The 20693-nt window shown below is 37.0% G+C and overlaps 1 protein-coding gene across 1 annotated transcript; it reads left to right on the forward strand.

Moving 5' to 3' along the window:
- Window positions 1-4896: 4896 nt before the first annotated feature.
- On the forward strand, window positions 4897-19396 carry LOC112390579 (putative uncharacterized protein ENSP00000383407; the record flags this gene model as incomplete). The annotated part of the gene is made up of 5 exons (XM_024731553.1): window positions 4897-4934; window positions 7800-7837; window positions 9900-9986; window positions 16468-16547; window positions 19280-19396. Coding segments are annotated over 5 exons (360 nt in total), but the record flags the coding sequence as incomplete, so codon positions are not given.
- Window positions 19397-20693: the final 1297 nt, after the last annotated feature.

The following is a 20693-nucleotide window of genomic DNA, read 5'->3' on the forward strand; positions in this document are numbered from 1 at the left end:
TAGTGGCATACAGTATTACATTTCTCTAGCCACTCTCTCTTCTGGCCAACAGTTCGTTTGTGGGATCTCTGATCTAGATGACAGGTAGATTTTGTATCTGTGTAGTCAAGTATTGAAGTAGCATTGTGTACTCATTAAGGCATCAGGCATAAAATTCCAGTTTTACCACTTACTAGTTATGTGACCTTAGGCAAGAATTTGACTGCTCTGTGCCTCAGTTTATTCATGTGTAAATTGAAGACAAATAACTGTATAAACCTCACGGGATTGTCGGGAGGATTAAATGAATTACTCCATGTAAAGCATTTGGAAGTGTGCTTGATAATCCATAAGTGTTCTGCCATTATTATTTCGCAAGTGTGTTAAATCAAGAAATTAGAAAAGCTATAAAAGTCTTGTCATTCTTAGTAACTTGCTTTAACCACCTGGGCTCAAACTAGCTATATTGACTAACATTTCTCTTTGTGGTGTGATCTACTCGATAATTTAGGAGACTTCTTCATGTGATTTTTCTCCACATTTTTGTAATCAGGTGTAGAGGCAGGATGGAGGACCTCATAGGTGGCAGGACTCCTTCACATGGGTGATGGTTTGTTATCCAGCACACAAACTTCCTCCTTGTTTTGAGAACAGAGCTGAAAGCTGGGTATACATTTTTTCATCTCTCTGGTGGCTTTTCAGTGCACTGCAAAATTGGCCCACTTTATTAAATTTGAAGCATCGTAAGCATCCTCTTTCCAGATGTCTATTAGAATTTTTTTAAAGGGAAATTCTGTGAATTTCCCTTTCTTTTTTTGAACACCTGTGGGAACTTTATTGAGGCCTAAGAGGTTAAGAAATGTCCAGACATAAGCTCATTCAGTTTGGATGTGGCATTCTTGGAATCACAGTATTTTGATATTAGTTAAAATAATTTTAGTTATGCAAGTGAATTATCTTTATTCTTGCAAGAGAATGAGTTGAATAAAATAGAAACTGGGTTAGCTTATTTGAATAAGAAGTTATATGTATGTATGTATATGTGTGTGTGTTTGTATTTATGTTCAATTCTTACCTCATTATCAGAATTCCATGTAATCATTAATGAATAATCAATCTAATCAGAAGTAACATCTGTAAGTATCTTCAGTGTGTTTGGAATCATGTAAGGATTTTATAAAGGCTAGCTCATTTAATCTTCAAAATTAGGAAAATCATGGAATCCAACAGGATCCTGAGAGCAGCGGTCATTGATGGTGGATATTTGAGAGAAGAGCCACTTGTAATTCTTTTTTGACTCTAAAAGAGTGTCTGGTACATAACGGATGCTCAATAAATGTTTGTTGAATGAACTATAAATCTATGAATGAATGAATTATATGATTCTAAAGAATACATTAGAATGAAAAATATGACTAACATTTAACCAAGGTAAAGCACTGTATGTATGACCCTAGACACGTCAATTTACCATCTGGGACTTCAATTTATTCATTTGCAAATCAAAGGTCAGATCTCATCAGCTCTTCAGTCTTAAAAATTCACCATGGAATTTACACCATCATTTACTGTCAGTCATTATTCTCTGTGCAGAAATACCTTTCACATTTCCATTAGCTGGTCAACAACAACTCCTGACATATTTTTCACTTCATTTTTCCTTTTGACTTTGTGATTTGAAAGTAAGATTTAAAAACGAATAACACAAGAAACAGGCACATATTAGACTCAATCCCAAAGGACAGTCAACTGTAACCACTGCATGAGAATAGAAATATGGCAGTTGGTATCCAAAATTTCTCTATTCTTTTAAATGGCACCTTCTCTCTCTTCATTTCTAATTGTTTTTAAATTTTCCTTAATTTGACCTAGTTTCATAGTTATGTGAAAATGCTTTGCTCCTAGAGCCTACTGTCATCTACTTGAAAAATAACATAGGTTGGACATATTCTTCAGTTTCTACTGGCCCATTTATAATAATTTGTCTACATTTCATATTTTTTTATTTTCCTAAAAATTGCCAGGGTTCACAATTAAATTAAGCCACAAACTCCCTAGTGAATGAAAGGTAAGACTAATGATTAGTGCTTGACTTAGGGGATAATAAAGGCTAACAGGAGCAAGTTTTAGCTGGTATTGATGGCAAGTGTCAAATTAATGGACTAGACAGAATGATTTCACTGACTTTCTGAAATGGTATTTTCCTTTCGTAGTTCAGAGTATCACACGCGCACACGCACACCCACACACACACACACACAGACACACACACATAGATATAGTTCTAAAAATAAAGCTATGTCTAGTCCTTCTTGACTTGCCCCTCCAGAAATAAAGAACCTAGGGTCTGAACTCCAAAGTACATGACAGTCTGCTTATGTAAGCAGACTGCTTGGTACAAGAAGTACTAAAAATTGCTCAACCAGTTCAGTAGTCATCTACAATTAAGCAACACCCAGGGAACAGAAGTCTTATTCTTATAAGTGGATGCTGCCCTATTTGAGTAATCCCTTTCCTTCATATAATCACACCTGAGACTGAATTTCGTGCGCTTGACTCTCCCTACCCTCTTGTAGGAAGAAGGTTACCTAAGGAGAACTACATTAACTCTTTCATCTTAATAAGGATTCGAAAGAAGTTTTAGCTCAAAATCTTTTTCAAAGTATTCATTACCAGAAAACTCTTTAATAAAAGATCCCCAAACCTAAGCTGACTCATTATAAGCAAATGTTGGATGTCCCGGATTCCAGTAAAATAGAACAAAGTAGGTAGTCCCTAGAGAATGTTGTGACAAAGTATGTTCTAAAAATAACCAGTCTCCATCTATGGTCTTATGAAATTCTTTCAAGTCTTGGTCCAGATGTCTCTAAACCTCAGCTCAGAAGCTAATTGTGTCCCTTTCACTACAATCAGTAACTACACATATTTAACCAGTTTTGGTCCAACATCTGATTTTATTAACTTAGCTAAGGCTTCACCCAGCTGAAGCCAGAGGCGGTGCTTGACTAATATGCCCTCCGCCCCAATTCAAGCACTTGGGGCTCAACTGCACATAAGTTTTGTGTCATCTGGAATTAAATCTCTTTGGTAGCAAAAAGCAATGAATTATTGATACAATAAGTGGATTCGAAAAGTACTATGATTCAAATGATAACAAATACAAAAGATATCTAATGTTTCCTATCTTTCTTATTTCAAATCCATCTTCTGTACTGCTTAACTCCGGACCAGACACCTTTCCTCTTTATACTCAAAAGAGGTAGAATTTTTTTGAAGAGTGCAAGATTCACAATCCAAAGAAATTTATCTAAACTCACATAACAAATTAATGAGACTCATGACAATGGATTCTGATTATTGAGACATAACTGGCCCAAACTGCATAGATTATGGGAACATGGAGTTTGCTCCTTCCTAGCTACATTCCAAATACGTGTGACAGGAAAATGCTACTACAAAGGTGGGTGGCCATCCCCTTTCCTGATGACCCTCACAAAGCTTGTGTGTCCTCTGATTGTGGTGAAAAGGATACAGTTAGCTTCTGGACTGAGGTTTGGAGACTTCTAGACCAGACTGAAAAAATTTCATGAAAAGACCATGGATAGAGATTGATTATTTTTAGGACCCCTGATGACAAAGCACAGAGAATCGAAGGAGTGATCAATCTAACCATTAAGTCCTCAAAGTCTGTTGATATCCCAGTTCACCTCAGGGCTTGGTTCGTGACTCCCACATTTTTACCTTCACCCCCACATCTCTTCTATAAGACGTTGTCCTCTAGGTGATCCACAGGCATCTTAACTTGGCAAAACTTGTTTCTCAAGTTGGGGACTGATTATTTCAGTACATGGGTTTTCAGTTCTACCCAACAACGTGAAATAGGTAATTCAAATTGTCTTTGAAGTTAAATCTTGATAAAAACACAATAAGGGTTTGAGAAAGGTCCCCCTCAGTTACTATGTAGGGGAAAGCTTCTCCTGAATTTTACAGTGCTCAGACTAATACTGTCAACTATTGGAATAATAAAACCAGCTTTGAGTAACATCTGCAAAAAGAATACTGAATCACTATGCTGTATACTTGAAACCAATGTAATATTGTAAGTCAACCATACTTTAATTAAAAAAAAAAACTTCCCTTTTTCTGATTTTTGTTCACCACTCCTTCCAGCCTTTGCTTTTCTCACTACGTGGAATACTGGTCTCAATGTCCTTAACTACACAAATTCCTACCTCGCCAGACAAAACCCTTCAGAACATGCTCTGTTGCCTATCATATAGTAGGTGTTCAAGAAACACTGAACATCAAAAACATAAATGGTTTTTGAATGAAGGAGTGGATGAATGAGAAAGAGAATCTGAAGAGTTCTTAAAGGCGCCTGGAAGCAGTTTAAGCTCTTTCGAGGATGGTGGAAAACGTGGCAACATATTTCTCCTGCCAGAGTATAAGGGATTTTACATAGCATCAGCGGCTCTGAAGAAAAAGGTCAGATGAATCACAGGTGTATTTCAACACACTTAGGGTATTGTAATAGGCTACTTTCCATCTTTCTTAAAGAAAGGTAATGTAATTAACATACTCTGGTATGTGTCTCTCCCCCTGGTCTTGGTGGATTGAAGGGGGATATAAACTTGAGGCTACAAGGATTTAATTACAGGTTTTTGTTTAAAAGACTTGCTCACTAACTGTCACGGACTTACAATAAGGTAAACATTTATCAAAGTTACAAAGACAAAGAGAGGAAAAAGTAAAAACTAGAAGCAAGATTCTACTAAATAAATTACTAAAATACAGTCATTTTACTAGGAAAAGGCAAAATGAACTGCATTTGGATTATACTCAAAGATAAACTATACTTGAATTCTCTGATTTCTTGGGGTAGTATTATTTTATTTTACTTTTTATTTTATTTTACAGGAAGTTTCTCATTTTGAGAATGCAAAACCAGAAAGAAAGTAAGTCAAATTTACTTTGAAAACTTTATGTTCTCTTAGTTCTACCATGTTGAATGGACTATTTTAGTGGGTTTCCTGTCAAAGTGCTTTTTTTTTTTTTTTTGCGTTACGCGGGCCTCTCACTGTTGTGGCCTCTCCCGTTGTGGAGCACAGGCTCCGGACGCGCAGGCTCAGCGGCCATGGCTCACGGAGGCAGCCGCTCCATGGCATGTGGGATCTTCCCAGACCGGGGCACGAACCCGTGTCCCCTGCATCGGCAGGCGGACTCTCAACCACTGCGCCACCAGGGAAGCCCCAAAGTGCTTTTTTAAAAATCGTCATGTACAAATCTAAGTATGCTTTACCCTGCTAACATTTATGTTTATGCTGATGCTTAGAAAACTTGTGTTGTGACATTCCTGTAGACAGGGATGTGAAAATTAAATTTTCAGAAGAAACATGTGTCTAAACTAGGCTCGGATTAAAGTGGAAGCCTACTCGAAAACATGTTTCTATCGGTGAACTAGTAATCTTCTGGAGTTCTTCTAATCCAAATAAAAATGTGTTTGCAAAGAGATTTGGGTTATTTAGGTCAGGCTTGGCTTTATATCCAGCACATCAAGCTGCCAGAGGACGTGACACACACATGTTGCATAAGGTAATGGGATTTTTAACTAATAAGCAGGAAATACATAGCAGCTGGAAGTTGGTTTATGGGGAAATTTCCAGATTGGTTGCTGATGATACAGAAGAACAGCTTCCTTGCACTCTGGAATGGTCTGAGACAAAATTGTTAACATGTGAAGTTCTTTCTGGATGTAGTCTTTTTTGACAGCTCTTGCCTCTCCTCCTCCCCCAACTACTTCCTCCCACAAAACACTTTGTGCTTTCATAGTCTTTCCTTCCTTTCCTGCTCAAAGCTTTCTCCCAGTAAGGATATAAAATGCAGCCATAGTAAGTAGATAATTTCATGATTAACAGTTTAGAGCACCTGCCAGGCAAGGGTAGTTGCATTTTAGTCATAGTTACCTACTTAAACTACATCAGTGGCATTTTAAGCATGAATGGGAGTAAAGAGGGTTTTTTTTAGCAGGGTTCTTCTCAGTCTTAAAAATCGCCCTACCTATGTAGCTGTTTATTCTATCCATGGATAAGGAACTCACTAATCCCAAATCAAATACTTAAACAAAATTACAGCCATTGGCTGATGATTGATGCTTCTACAGATTAGATGATACCTAAACATGGAGGGGCAGAAGGAATTAGGAATCCTTAATTATTAGGATTAATTAAGGATTAGGAATTAGGAATCTTCAAACATAAGCCAAATCAATTAACACGCTCCTCGGATTCCAACCAGTTAAAGTTGAAGACTTTCTTGAGTTCCTCAATTCTTTTGTCCATCACTCCCCTGAAGGGAATAACCTCTCCTGTCGTTATGCACCTACTTCACTTTATAATATTATAAGTAGCTTTATTGGGAACACCTGTTACTTCCCAAGAGTTGTCCTGAATGAGCATTTTGTGTTAAAAAATTAAAACAAACCAAAATAGAATGGTTAAGAAAAAAAGAAACATTATATATGTAAGTTTTTGCTTACAGCCCTGAGCTTAAAAAAAAGGTGAATAATGGAAAACACTCCAGCTCTAACAAAATTATTTACATGTACACTATGTGTGTGTGTTCACCCAATGTGTAAACTGATTAACATAATCAAGTATCAATTTATAGTCAATCTTATTTCATCTCTACCCATCTGACTCCCCACTCCCACCCCCCTCACTGGGTTTTGTTTAAAGCATATCAATTTCATGTTCCAGAATATCATTAAGAAACAAGAATTGTTTTTTTTAAACATAACCACAACACCACAGCCGTACTAGAACAAAATAAGAAAAATAACCTAATATCACCAAGTATACAGTCAGTATTAAAATGTCTCTGATAGCCTCAAGAGCTTTTTTGACAGTAGCTAGTTTATTTGAATCACGATCCAAAGAAGATCCATGTGATGCATTTTGTTCATGTTTCTTAATTTATAGGTTTTTCTCCCCATTTATTTGCTGAAGAAGCTGGATTATTCGTTCTGAGGAATTTTCCATATTTTTTAATTTTACTGATTGCATCCTTGTGTGTGTGTGTGTGTGTGTGTGTGTGTGTATGTGTATGTGTGTGTTTGTGTGTGTTTTAAACATGTGTTCTCTCTTCTGTTTCCTGTAAATTTTTAGTTAGAACTCCAGGCTTGATAAGATTCAAGTTTGATTATCTATCTATATATATTTTAAAAGTAGGCCATCAGTGACTGTATATTTCCTGTTGCATTACATTGGAAGCTCATATATCTGGTTGTCTCTATTTTTACAACTGTGAAGTTGCTTTGTGGGTTCAGATGGTATCAGACTGATCCATCCAGCACTAAGTTGCCCATCGGCCTTTCAATTAAAAACTTTAACAGCAACTGGTAATTATTGCCCCGATTTATTGTTTCATTAGGGATTGTACAATAGTTATATTCAATTTGCAATGTTCTTTCTGTATTTATTGAATAGAATTATTTGAAAAAGAACTTTCCCATATGAACTATTTGATTACCTTGAGATGCATTCATGTAGAAATGGCCTACCCTTTTTTTTTTTTTTGCAGGGGTAGGGGTGGTGAGATTCATGAAAGTTAGTTTCTTCATATTGCACGGAAATTTCCAGGCAATATGTATTAACTGTACTTTACCATCCAGAGTCAGGAAGATTCAGGCCCATATGTAGAACTTAGAATTTATTCCTGCTCTCCAGGACATTGCACACATGTCTAAGTGATCTAATTTCTGTTCACTTAAAATATAAATGATTAAATCTAGACTTAAATATTGGTTTCTTTTTTTTTTCTAGGTCAATCCGGAGATCTATGTCTGAAAGCAGAGTATTTGGTTAGTAATTCATAAGATTACTCATGCAAATGATATGTTCTCTTTCTCTAAGAGTGATTTTCTGCTGCTAATGCCATAAAGCAACAGAAAGTAATGGATGAAAGTCAAATTGATTTGTCTTTGAATTTTATAGAAGAAATTTAAAAAAAAGAAATGTGGTTCCATTCTAATTTTAAATGGCTAAGACAAATAAACCATTGATTTATTCAGAATAATTTCCTTTTATATTAAAAAAATAATTCTTTTTGGCTTATTGGCTGACTATCTTCCAATTTCCCAACTTTAGCTTGGAAGGTCCATGGTCAAGATGATCTCTTAGATATCTTTTCATATCTAGGAATCTAGGAATGAATAAAAAAGAAATAAAAAATGGTTGAATTATGAAAGACTTTCCTCAGCATTTCAAGCATCAGAGCTTTTCTTCAGTTTCTGTGGTTACAGTACCCATAGTAATAATAGGGGCACTTGGCTTGATTTGTATTTTAATTTTAAAGTAAATATCTAATTATTTTTAGAAAGATAATGGAAGATATCTCTCTTTCCTTTACAGAATACAGAAAAATAGAATGTTTTATACTAATTGTAAAACATTTGTAGTGACAAAACAACTGGATTATTCAGTTAATAATTCATTTTTTATGCACTTCATCAAACTTGGGGGTACCCTTTTTCCCCAGCAGCACCTAGAAGTTGGATGCTCAAATCCCCTTTTTCCTTTTTTCAAAACCAGGTTCCTGGATAGGGTATGAAAAGCACACTCAGGCCGAAGTGATGATCATCTGTGGATGCATCTACCAAGGGCATCTGCATTTTAATTGGGTCTGATATTCTTCCAGTGGCAACATCTACAGGGGCTGAGTCCCATCTCATTAGTCAAGGCCCTGTGGGCAGTAGCTGCTAGATATTTTGAATACTAGCCCTGATTTGAATAGTGCATGATCTGAAATAAAAGGAAGTAGTCACTCTTTTATTTTCCACTTATATATGCCCTTCTCATAGCACATACAGTTTGTGCACATAGGACTCTAGGTGTGTCCATGCTAAAATAATTCTTGATGATCACCTGCCTTCTCTGTAGTCAAATATGAGAGCAAACACTGACTTTAAAAACAGCACAGCACGCTGAGTTTGTGTGATGCTTTTGTCGCATTATTTAAAATTTGCTTTATCAATGGTGTGATACATCATGTGGGATGATTAGTCCTCAGTAAACAGATTAGAATGGATTCCAGTTCTTTATTCTGGTGCAGTTCACTTCTTTACAACATGTCTAGACCCTGCTCCACGTGTTAAAAGGACAAGTCTGGGAAAATCATGGTTCTCACAGTCAAGGATCTTAAGCGTTTCTTGAAACAACTCAATGTTCTCTCTACACGCTTAACCATTTTGTTAAAAAGAGTGGAGAGGGCTTCCCTGGTGGCGCAGTGGTTGAGAGTCCGCCTGCCGATGTAGGGGACACGGGTTCGTGCCCCGTTCCGGGAAGATCCCACAATGCCACGGAGCGGCTGGGTCTGTGAGCCATGGCCGCTGAGCCTGCACGTCCGGGGCCTGTGCTCCGCAACGGTAGAGGCCACAACAGTGAGAGGCCCGCGTACCAAAAAAAAAAAAAGAAAACCCAACAGTGAAGAATGTGGAGGGTGGAGCTACTTTAATTGATGTATAAAAAATAAGTGGTTATTAATTCAAGAAAAATACTCCAAAGAATAATGTAATCAAAAGCTATCAAGAGGTATTTCAGTAGCAACCTTCTACCATCTATGCTTGAATGCTTATGTAGTTTATGGAAATAAATGAGAGCCCACAGAACATCTGGGAGTGTCCATCAGGGACCAGAACTCCCCAGAACCGACCACAATGCTTTCTTTTTTTTTTTTTGTACGAACTCATGTACTCTGCATCGGCAGGCGGACTCTCAACCACTACGCCACCAGGGAAGCCCCACAATGCTTTCTTAACATATTACTTACCAAGTTACAACCGTGTGCTGAACTTGTTTTGATATCAAATTTCTTACACAGATGTTACCGTGAATTCTTCTAACCAGTCTTCTGCTTTGCTTTAGAGGGAAAAACTGTGAATGACACAACTTGGCAGGAACCCAGCAAGCCTGAGAATGATTCCCACATCAGAAGACTCTGTCAGCTAAAAGGTAATTGCTAAATTTAGTTCAGCTGACTTTGCATTTTCCCAGAGCAGTTTAAAGGGCAGGTAAGAAAAATTTACATCTTTCTTCATTAAAATAAGCAGTGCACTGTGGTCTACTTAAAAAGGAAAAACTAATAGAATAGAATGTATATATTCTTAATAGAATATATACGTGTGTGTGTGTGTGTGTGTGTGTGTGTGTGTGTGTGTAGATACACACAGACATGCAGAAAGGAAGTAGAATGTAATTAAGTTGCCTGTTGAAGCAAAGAATCAGTTGCAAAAATATTTGAAAGTCTTTAATGTCTAAAAGAATGCAAAAATATATTAACAGTTGTGATTTTTAGGTTTTCCTTAAGAATTTAAGAGAAATAAACTTGACTATTAATGCAAAATTATGTCATTTTATGATTTAAAAAATCCCAAGAAAAGCAAATTAGCAGTCAGGCATAGGAAAATGTATTAATAATGAAAGACTTCATAATTAAAATTACTTAACTTTGGGAAGGTAATGAATAAAACAGAAAGTCGTAAGAGTTCAGAAAGATGAACAAGAACATAAAAAGTTGATCTGCTTGGCATTCTCCTTCCAATGTTAGTGGAACAAGAAATAATCGCTCATATTAGTTATTGATTATTTAAGAGTTTCTGATTTTTAATTTTAAAAGATTTTTTAATATTTGGGGACAAAGGGAATTATAATGTATTTTTGTAGTCAGGAATTTAATGGTTTGATTATACACTCTGTTCAGATTTTGCCTTTTGAGCTCCATGAAGGAGCTCATAGATTTACAAAGTAATTATTTATGAAAATAATCATTTTCCTTTGAAATATATCAATTTTATCCAAGATTGAATAATGTTTTGGTAAATAGTTTTAACTTAATTTTTAAATATTCACAGGTTTCTCCATTATAAATAAATAAATAGGTGAAACATTTTGGGATTATTTTAGATATTTTCTTTTAATTATAGGAAATCTTTTATTAATATTGTGTTTTGATTGGATTCTGTCTTCACCTCATGAATGCTAGCTGTATTCATTCACACCTCAGTTAATCAAACATTCATCCACCCATCCATTCATTCATCCATCTCTTTAATAAGCACATGTTAGTTTTAGATTATTGTACATTAATCTGTGAATAAAGAAGGTATAACTATATTACAGATTATTTTTAGTCATAAATTTTGCCATAAAACTCTTCAAGTATTCTATTTTCTTTAACATCCTTTTTGTAAAATGCTGTGGGTTTTGTTTTTGTTTTAAATTTAGCAGTAATAGGTAAGTAATTCTATTATAGCTACACTGACAAAGCAGCAAAAAATCTTGGCCTGAGTTGAAGTGCTTCTGATTAGTGATCTTTTCATTGTCAGAGAACAAAAAAGAAAGCCTTTAAAGAAGACTTTTCAGCTTTGATATTTCTCAGATTTTTAAGCACCCCTGTGTTCAGTCTGTGTATGTGTGTGAGTGTGTGTGTGAGTGTGTGTGTGTGTGTGTGTGCATGTGTGCCTAAGAAGTTCAGCTGACATTTCAGCAGTACCAGCTGAGTCACAGGACAGTTCTTAGGGATTAATGCTGTGCTAGAAAGAGTTGATGGCCTGAGACCAAGGCTGTCGGTTCCATTGTAAATTGAAGGGAGAAATTTAGTGGGAGAGGGAGAGCCACAAGCTGTGGACTTGAATTTTATAGGTGTAGTAGTTTCCTTTGGAAGGCTCAGAGTATTTCTAAGCAATCTGTGCCCTACATACCAACCTATAATATTTCTTTCTCAATTTAAACGCTACTATTTAGCTGTTAATTGCATAATTACTCAAGAGTGGTTTACTGGGCTTGAGGATAGGCAGACTGTGAAGTTTACTGAGGTGAAGATAGGTAGGTGCATTGTTGTTATCATCCACAGACCATGTTTTTATTGAACACTAATGATGAAATTGTAAAGACCATCTTTCAATAAAACAGAAGAAAACATATAGGGAAATGATAGGAGTGACATAAACTCCTAAAGAATCTATTACATACTTCAAGAACAAAAAAAGTCCATTCCTCTCAATTTCAATATCAAAATGGTATTTCCACATGACACAAGTTATATTAACAGCAATTCAGTCCTGAAGAGTATTGAGCCTGATGAAAGAAACTTCCACAGGCTGTATTTAGCCAAGGATTTGTGCCTGGTATTTTAATCCATAAAGATATTCACATACCCCAATAACATGATTATGTTATGTTGCTTAAGACAATTTTATCACAATAGTTGAGAGCCAGAAGCATTTTTAGTTTATGTAGTCCATTTCCTTCTTCTAAGAATACTTTCATCTAAATCTACATCTGTGATACTGAGACTACATCTGTAAAATACATGTAGCCTACATTGAGTGCTCAGGACTTTACAACTGAAAGATTGGCATGATTTAGGTATCAAGGGATATTAATCTATAATTCGTGTTAATTGTTTTGTTTTTAGCATTCTAAACAGGCAGAATATTCATAATATTCATTTTAGTAAAATTAAAATCGATTTAAAAAATCTTTAAATTTATTTTGGCCTTGGTTTTATGGGGGGGAAAAAAGCCTGAAAAGAATAAACTTTGAAATCTATGAATTGGAATTTACCCAAGATCAAGTTATGATTTAAGTAAAGATATTTTCAAGAACAGGGTTTTCCTTATTTTATACCAGAAAGTACAAAGAATAAAAACAAAGCAACATTTAAAAAATGGTAAAGGAGACAAAACGCACTTGGAGATTTAGAGATTTTTTTCAAATGGTGTTACTCTGATAGACTATTCCATGAAACAGAAAATATGTGAAAATAATTGACTGTGTTTGTAAAGGATATAAGGGGCTGGATCCATTCAGGAAACACGGTTAGTGATGGAAGGAAAATTAACTCTACTCATGCTGCTGCAAAATTAATTTTAAAATGAATCCTCTTTACATATGACTTTGATGAGATTCATTAGAAAAACCACATTGGTAAAGACATTAGGACCTTCCAGTTTAACACTGGAGTTACCATTAGTTTGAAATATTCTTTCTTGAATTCTAGTCAGTATCATTATTTGGCCAGCCTTTTCAGAGTAAGCATAAGCATATAAATATTTCAGTTTAACTTCTCGAGATCTTGTTCAGTCTTCTTCTTTACTGGCTTGATACCCTCATTTTCAAGATGGTGAATGTATAGAGTCACAGGTGCATTTACCGTTCTGCTTAATTTTCAGGGGCCACAATTTGATTGAGACATTATTTCCCAAGAGCATGTACTTTAACTCTGTTTAGACTGGACTACATGAGGAAGGACAGAGGGAAGTCTGATCTCACACCGGAATGTCTGCTTGTGATGCGGGAATAAACTTCCTAAGCAAAGGCTGCTTCTTGCCACAGCAGGCCTCTTTTATTTCTAAGGAAGCCTTTCTGAATAGAATGACAAGAACACTCTGAGTTTTAGTGTTTTATACAAATGAATCTTGGTATCCCTTCAATCCTTTAGGAGAGTTCTTACTAGAATTATAGTTACCTGAGTATGGTCCGAAGTCTAATTTCCATTAGAATCACCTAGAAGCTGATTAGAGATATTGGTTTTTTAATCAAATCCCATTTTTTTCCTGCATCTGAAGGGCGGGTGGAGTCTGAACGCTTATGCTGGAAGATACATTCTTATGTACACTGTCTTTTGTGACCCGCTGATGTAGTTCATGCATGTACAGATAATCTGTTGCTACGACAGACCACCCCGAAACGTAATGACATAAAGCAAAATGTTATTCGGCTCATGGATTTTGCCAGTCAGAGATTCAGTCAGGGTAGTGCTTCACGACGTCTGAGGCTTCCTCTAGGAAGACTTGAATGACTGAGGAAGACTTAAATGTCTGGTGGCTGGAGTCATCTAGAGGTTTCTTCACTCACGTGTCTGGTACTTGTCTGGGTTAACTTCAGGTTGGGCTCAGCTGGGGCTGTCAACTGGAGAACTAAAATGTGGCCTCTCCATGTAATTTGAGCTTTTCCCAGGCTAAAGCCTGGGTTTCAGGAGGGAAAGACATGAGAGGGAGCTTCACACATCACACAAGGAAGTGTCTTGAGAGTGAGTATCACAAGAGACCCAGGTAGAAGCTGCCAGCCTTCTTCTGACCCAGACTTAGAGGTCACAACACATCACTTCCACTGCATTCTCCTGTGACAAGCAAATCACTATGGCCAGTTCATTTCAGCAGAAGGAGAATTAAACTCCATTTCTTGGTGGAGGAGTGCTAAGGGCACGTTGCAGAAGAACATGTGCTATGGGAGATATTGTTGTGGCTGTCTTTGGAAAATATAACCTGCATATTGCCTAATTCAACTATTGCCTTTGTTGCTGCTTCAGACCAAATTGCTCCTATCTTTATAAATGTTTTTGGCAGGGTAACATTTGGGAGGTTAGAAATAAATGAAATGTATAAGATTACAAAACAAAGAGTTAATCTTCATAAAATGCTATTTTCCTGGTGTCCCTTTCTTCGTCCAAAACCCTCATAAATCTCCCATTTTTTAAGCAGAGGCCACAAATGGGTAGTTTTAGAAATAAAGTTATTTTGAGAAAAAGCTTGTTTAGGCCGTACAGTATTTTAAAAATCAAGAAATTTTACCTTAAACTTCATATATTTATACTCTGTTGAGAAACATGAGGGACATTGCCAATCCTGGGTCCAAAGTCTAAGGTGATTTCTGTTGAGAGAGCTGAGAACAATGGCTGCCCGTTAGCAATGGCGGACGGACCTTCACCTCACCACAGATCTCCCAATGTCTCCTTGACAAAATTCACTTCATTGAGTTAAATTACTTATTTGCCTTCTGTAGATGTTTATATTTGCAGCACTGGTCTCGTGGGTTATGTCCACATTCCTCCACCTGGCACTCAAGGTCCATTGCCATTTGGCCTTACTCACCCACCCAGGCTCACCTCCTCTTGTACAATATCTAGAACTGCCCTCTGACGTGACCAATCTCAATTTCTACATTTAATTAAACATGTTCCACTTATTCCACACTATAGGCTGGTGTTCACAGCATTGCTGCTGTATCTGTAACTTTTCCTTCTCTTCTGCCTTTCCAAACAATCTCCATTCTTCAAGCTTCCACTGAGGCCCTGCATCTTCTGGGAGTACTCTGGGTCCTGGTGCTCTCTTCCCACCGTAGTGTATGAATCACTCATTCTACTGCCTTGCACTGTTATGTACGTGATATGAATGCATCGTGCACATCCTTCACTCTGTGGCTTCCAGATTCGAGAGTACAGGAGTCTATTTCACTGGTGTTTTCCTGAGCCCAAAAGAGTAATCATAGAGGGAGCTTTCCAAAATTCAGTTTCGAGGGATCAAAAAAAAAAAAGAAAAGAGATGAAAAGGAATATAGGAACAGAGGAAAGAATTTTTTTTTTCTAAGTACAGAAAATAAATTTTTTAAAAAAGTGTAAAATCTCTGTTTCTATCATTCTGACTGTGTGATGGCAGATCTTTCTTCAAAGAACCATCACAAAACCAGCTCATTTTAAAATTTCAGCATTTTCTGGAGCCCTGTAGTGTGGTGACTCTGATGTGAAATATTAACTAAGTGGTGTAAGTAATTCTGAGACTGAGCTGTGAATTTAATAGATCTTTTAACCATAGCTATAATGGGGATGGGGGGATAAACCTGCTTCTGTTTTTCACTATGCGTGGAAGGTAGGCCTTGCCTCTTCCTTCCTCCCCCTCAGAATACAAGAATGAGGAATAGTGGAAACTTGAAGTAGTAGTAGTGACTGGGGGAGTGAAGGTGAAAGAAAAAGTCATTGGCCTGGAGGCCAGGTGATTTCTGTGGGTCTCAGTATCCTCATCTGTAAACTACGGGGCTTGGAGTAAGTGATCCATGAAGTCCTGTCTTCGCGCACTGTGTATGTCAGATTTATATAAATGGAGCCCCTTTTACAGGGCCTGAAAGGGAAATGCTGCTATCTTTTGAAAAGGTTTCATTTAGCTGCAAGCAAACGGATGACACACTCCAAAGCTTTTACCAAAGCAGGCAGAGAAGAATTTCAACATAAATAATTCATGTTGAGAAGACATAAGCTAATGAAGCTCAAAATGCCAGGGATGGAAAGCTCGGTTTAACAGAAACAAGTGAGGTGATAACATTACCTCATAGCATTTTGGAGTTAGAAGTGGTTTAGTAGCTCAGACGCTACTCTTCTATAAGTGGGAAGGAAACTGAGTCCCAGAAAAGTTCCATGGCTTACTCAAGGACACAGCTGGTCAGAGGCATTCTTTGTTTTTTTTTTGTTAAATTTCTATTTTACTTTGATTGGTTTCTTATAAGAACAGTGTATCTTTAAGAAAGTAAATGTTCATGGTCTAGTCAATATAAGGCCTTAATAGACTAAAGAAAAGTATTTAGGTATTCACTTTCACTTAAACTTCTTAAGTTTTGTAATTTCTGATAATCTCTGTGTAACACTTACCTCTTTTCATAGATCTAAATGAAGATGATTTTCTTTTGAGTAATAATAGACATACTCTTCAAGGAAGAAAACTCCAAGGCATTTCTTATCAGGTAATGTAAATAATCAACATTTACACGGTGTTTTGTGAAAATCATCTTGTTATTGATGTGTACGTAGTGTACAATACTTAGCCTTGTAGCTATTTTGTATTTAGTTACTGCAGGCTGTTTTGTAATTCATATGCTTATGTCTCTGTGAATTGGAATATAAATGAAAAAATTAAATGATGACGAGTTAATAAACCATTTTGATTATGCAAAACATCATGCTCTATAGCCTTTTGATAAGTAACTCTGAACTTGGTAAATTAATATACTGGGATTTTCTCTGGCAAAACCTGTGCTAAGTGTTTAGAACTATCTGGCAATCTTCAGTGAGGGGCATGTCCCTCACGTTTTATGCTTGATGTAAAAACATATACTGTGATTTCTGACATAGCCCTTTAAAACTTGCATTAATTAGCCCAGGAGTTCAAGCAATTAAGAATGTCTGAACCTTGGGCCTCCCTAATAATAACAACATAGCATTAATTAACAGCCAAATAATTGCTATTCACCCTGTAACAAAAAATCATATATGAGTCAATAGGGCCAACTCAGTCATCATACTGATTTTTGATATTTTTCTGACAGCCATAAGGTTCTCTTTAATCATTCTGATGGTTTTATTAGAAAATTCAGAACTGACCTTCCTCAGCACAGTAGATTGATCAATAGGCAGATGGTATGTAGCATATGAATTATGAGGGGTTGATTTGGTGAGGAAAGGGAACTCAAATTCCTAAATCCAGCCTGATTTCTGAGGCTGTCGGAGGTCCTCCGATGAGTTAGACAGTGGACCATAACTTTTGATCAAGCACAGTTCCTGCTGGCTGCTCTGATGCCGCCGGAGTTATAGAACTATGCTCCCGAGAGAGGGCTGCTGCACCAGCTTGCACTTTGCCGGGAAGTCTGTCAACCAATGGGTTCTCCTGCAGTGTACGGTTGAGAGCTCTGAAAACAGACAGAGCTCTGCTGGAGTCTTAGTTTGGCCCTCGTAGCTATATGACCTTGGGCAATTTACTTAATCTCTCGATGCCTCAGTTTTCATCATCTGTAAAATCAATCTATAAAGAACCTATATCTCATGGCTGTCATGAGGATTAAGTGAAATACTTCATTAAAGCACTTAGCCTCATGGCTGGCATTTAAGAGATGTTTTTAAAAATTTAGTTGTTGCTATAGAGCCTCGTCTCTTCTCTTTCCTCTTCCTTCTCCTCTTACTCTTTGCAAGAATTTAATGACCCTTTCACGAGCACAGCTGACAGATTATCTCTGAAACATGCCGTTTCATCCTCCCAAATTTAGATGAGCTTAAGTGAAACACTGTCTGATAGCAAGGAAAAAATAACAGCTGGTTTATAGTAAGAGCTCCCCTGACATGTTTTGTGCCCAGAGGAATTCTTCTTTAGGTCTTTAGTAGAAAAATAGAACTATCTCTTAGAAATAAGAAAATGATATAGAACATTCTTAGACTAAAGGGTTAAAGGTAAATCTTTAACACCAAGCTTTCTGTACAGTTTAATTGGCTAAGAAATGATTCTTCTAGAATGGTAACCATTCAAATGTACTATGTAGTTTATCACTAAAGATTAGTTGAGGGAATTCATACCCAGTGACAGACAGGCGGGAGCTATCTAATCTAGAAATCTTCATTTGAGAGTTGGGAGGTGGTCTTATCTATCTTTAATATCCCTCTTCTTATTCACAGTAGGCATTCAGTTGAACTTAGTTAATTTAGAAATGCTTTTTCTGTATGACAGAATACTTCAGTGTAACAGAGTATTATTAAATATTAAGCAGCACTATGAAAATTATTAATATATTAACTCCTTGTGACTGAGGAAAAGAAAAGTAGAAGCAGTTTACCCTTTGAGAGATGAAGGAGAGAGGGAACCATTCTCTGGTGTGGAGGGGAAACTGGCCCTTTGGTGGAATCCATAAGAATGGACTTTGGCACAGACTGTGGCCTCTCATCATGTGAGCAAATGACTTACCAGAGCATTGTTTCTCCAAGTGTGGCCTGGGGACCATCTATATCAGAATAACTTAGGGTATTTGTTTAAAATGCAGATTTCTGGGCCACACCCTGGTCCAACTGGATTATCATGTCTGAGGTCCAGGAATCAGTATTTTTATGTGAGTTTTCAGAGGAGGCTCAGTACATGAACCATGAGACTCGGGGAACCAGATAGTTGATGAGAACTTGTCTGCAGACTTGATGTCTCACCTTATTTTCACTTTACAAGCCCCAACTAGGTTCAGGTCTGGTCTGGGAAGAGAGCAGCCTCCTGGAAAAACCAAAGTTGAGAGTTGTTCCATATTACAGGAATGATATGCATTCATTACAGAACTTTTTAGAACTACATAAAAGTAGAAAGGATCAAAATACTGAATAATATCTTAAAAGGGTGAATATATTCATATCACTGGCAATTTTACTGAATATCATTAACATGGGATAAAGTTCATAAGATGTAAAACATATTATAGTTATTATTACCCTAGGACCATGCCTACAAAATATATTTTGGACAATACAGACATTCAGAATAAAAGATTTAAACATGAATTGAATTTCCAGCCAGAATACATTCAACCTTCTCAAACTGAGAAGATGATCTCAGAAGTAAAAGAAAGTACAAGAAACCAAGTGGCCGGAGTGGGGGAAGATATTTATGGAATGCTTTCTCCGATACTGCCTTTACTCCGTGAATATTTTTGTCTACTTGGCCTGGGATTAGTTTGTTGGAGGACCAGGCTTGCAGGAGAAGTGCTCAAGGGGAGAGTTTGAAGCAAAGCCAGCTGCCTGGTACTGTGATCATTATAACGACCATAAAGAACGTCTTGCGGCAACTTGACTCCCAGCCTTGATTTTTGTATCCTTGTTCTTGTTTGTTCTTTTCCTGCAGCATTCAGTTGATGGCTCAAACCTTTTGTAGCATATTGAAAAGGGTATAAAATATGCAGTAATACGGACTTTGGGCTAATATATTTTCAAAAATGTTTCATGCCTCATTTCTCATGTAAATTCTTTGGTTGCATGCGGCCTTCAGAGCACCATTCATATTCATGATGTAGAAGAGGGCTAACATTTATTACTTTCAGTGCTAGTGGTTTTCAGCACTGTCAAGTACCTCCAGCCAGGAATGCACCAAAACATTTTCTCCCTGAGCAACTTCCGTGGAAAAAGTGTTGCTGAATGAATGAATTTTTTAAATATTAAAATAAATATTTATATTTATACACAATATATTTATAAAATATATAAATATATTTATAATATATTTATATATAAATATATAATAAAATATATTTTATTATATATATTTGCATGTAAATATATGTTTATATTTTTATAAAAATATATGTACATTCCCCAAAACCTTAGGTTCCCTAAGGTTAGAGTGTTAGATCACTCCATACGCTTTCAATCAATTTCTTTCTTTCTTTCGCGGTACGTGGGCCTCTCACTGCTGTGGCCTCTCCCGTTGCGGAGCACAGGCTCCGGACGCTCAGGCTCAGTGGCCGTGGATCACAGGCGCAGCCGCTCCCGGGCACTCGGGATCTTCCCGGACCGGGGCATGAACCCGTGTCCCCTGCATCGGCAGGCGGACTCTCAGCCACTGTGCCACCAGGGAAGCCCCCAATCAATCTCTTTCTTGATGTTCTTTTCTATGGCAACTGTAAGGATAAGTGTTTGAATCGTCAGCCTCCCCTGCAGTTAGGGGTGGTCATGAAACCCAATTCTGGCCAATGAGATGTAGTCAGAAATGCCTGGGGAGGGCTTTCTTTTTTGAAAAAAAATAAAGCAAATCTTCATGAGGAGAAAGCTTTGTCCTTTGCCCTTCTCCCTCCCTGGAGCTGGAACTTGATATCTGGTAAGTTAACAGCTATCTGGCAACCCTCAGGGCAAAAGGCACATGTTAAGGATGGTGAAGCAGGCAAATGTGTGGAGCTTTATTCATCATTGACGTTCTTGAGTAACTGCATCAGCATTGGACCACCTATGTCTGGACTTCTTATTGTGTGGAAATATAAGCCCCATACTTGTTTAAGCCACTATTGTTAGGTTTTCTGTTCCTCAAAGCTGAATGTATTCCTAACTGATATACTTTATTTTTAAAATGGTTACTTCTGCTAATACTGAATCCTAAT

This window comes from Neophocaena asiaeorientalis, unplaced genomic scaffold, assembly GCF_003031525.2.
Source record: "Neophocaena asiaeorientalis asiaeorientalis breed wild unplaced genomic scaffold, Neophocaena_asiaeorientalis_V1.1 scaffold330, whole genome shotgun sequence".
NCBI lineage: Eukaryota > Metazoa > Chordata > Mammalia > Artiodactyla > Phocoenidae > Neophocaena > Neophocaena asiaeorientalis.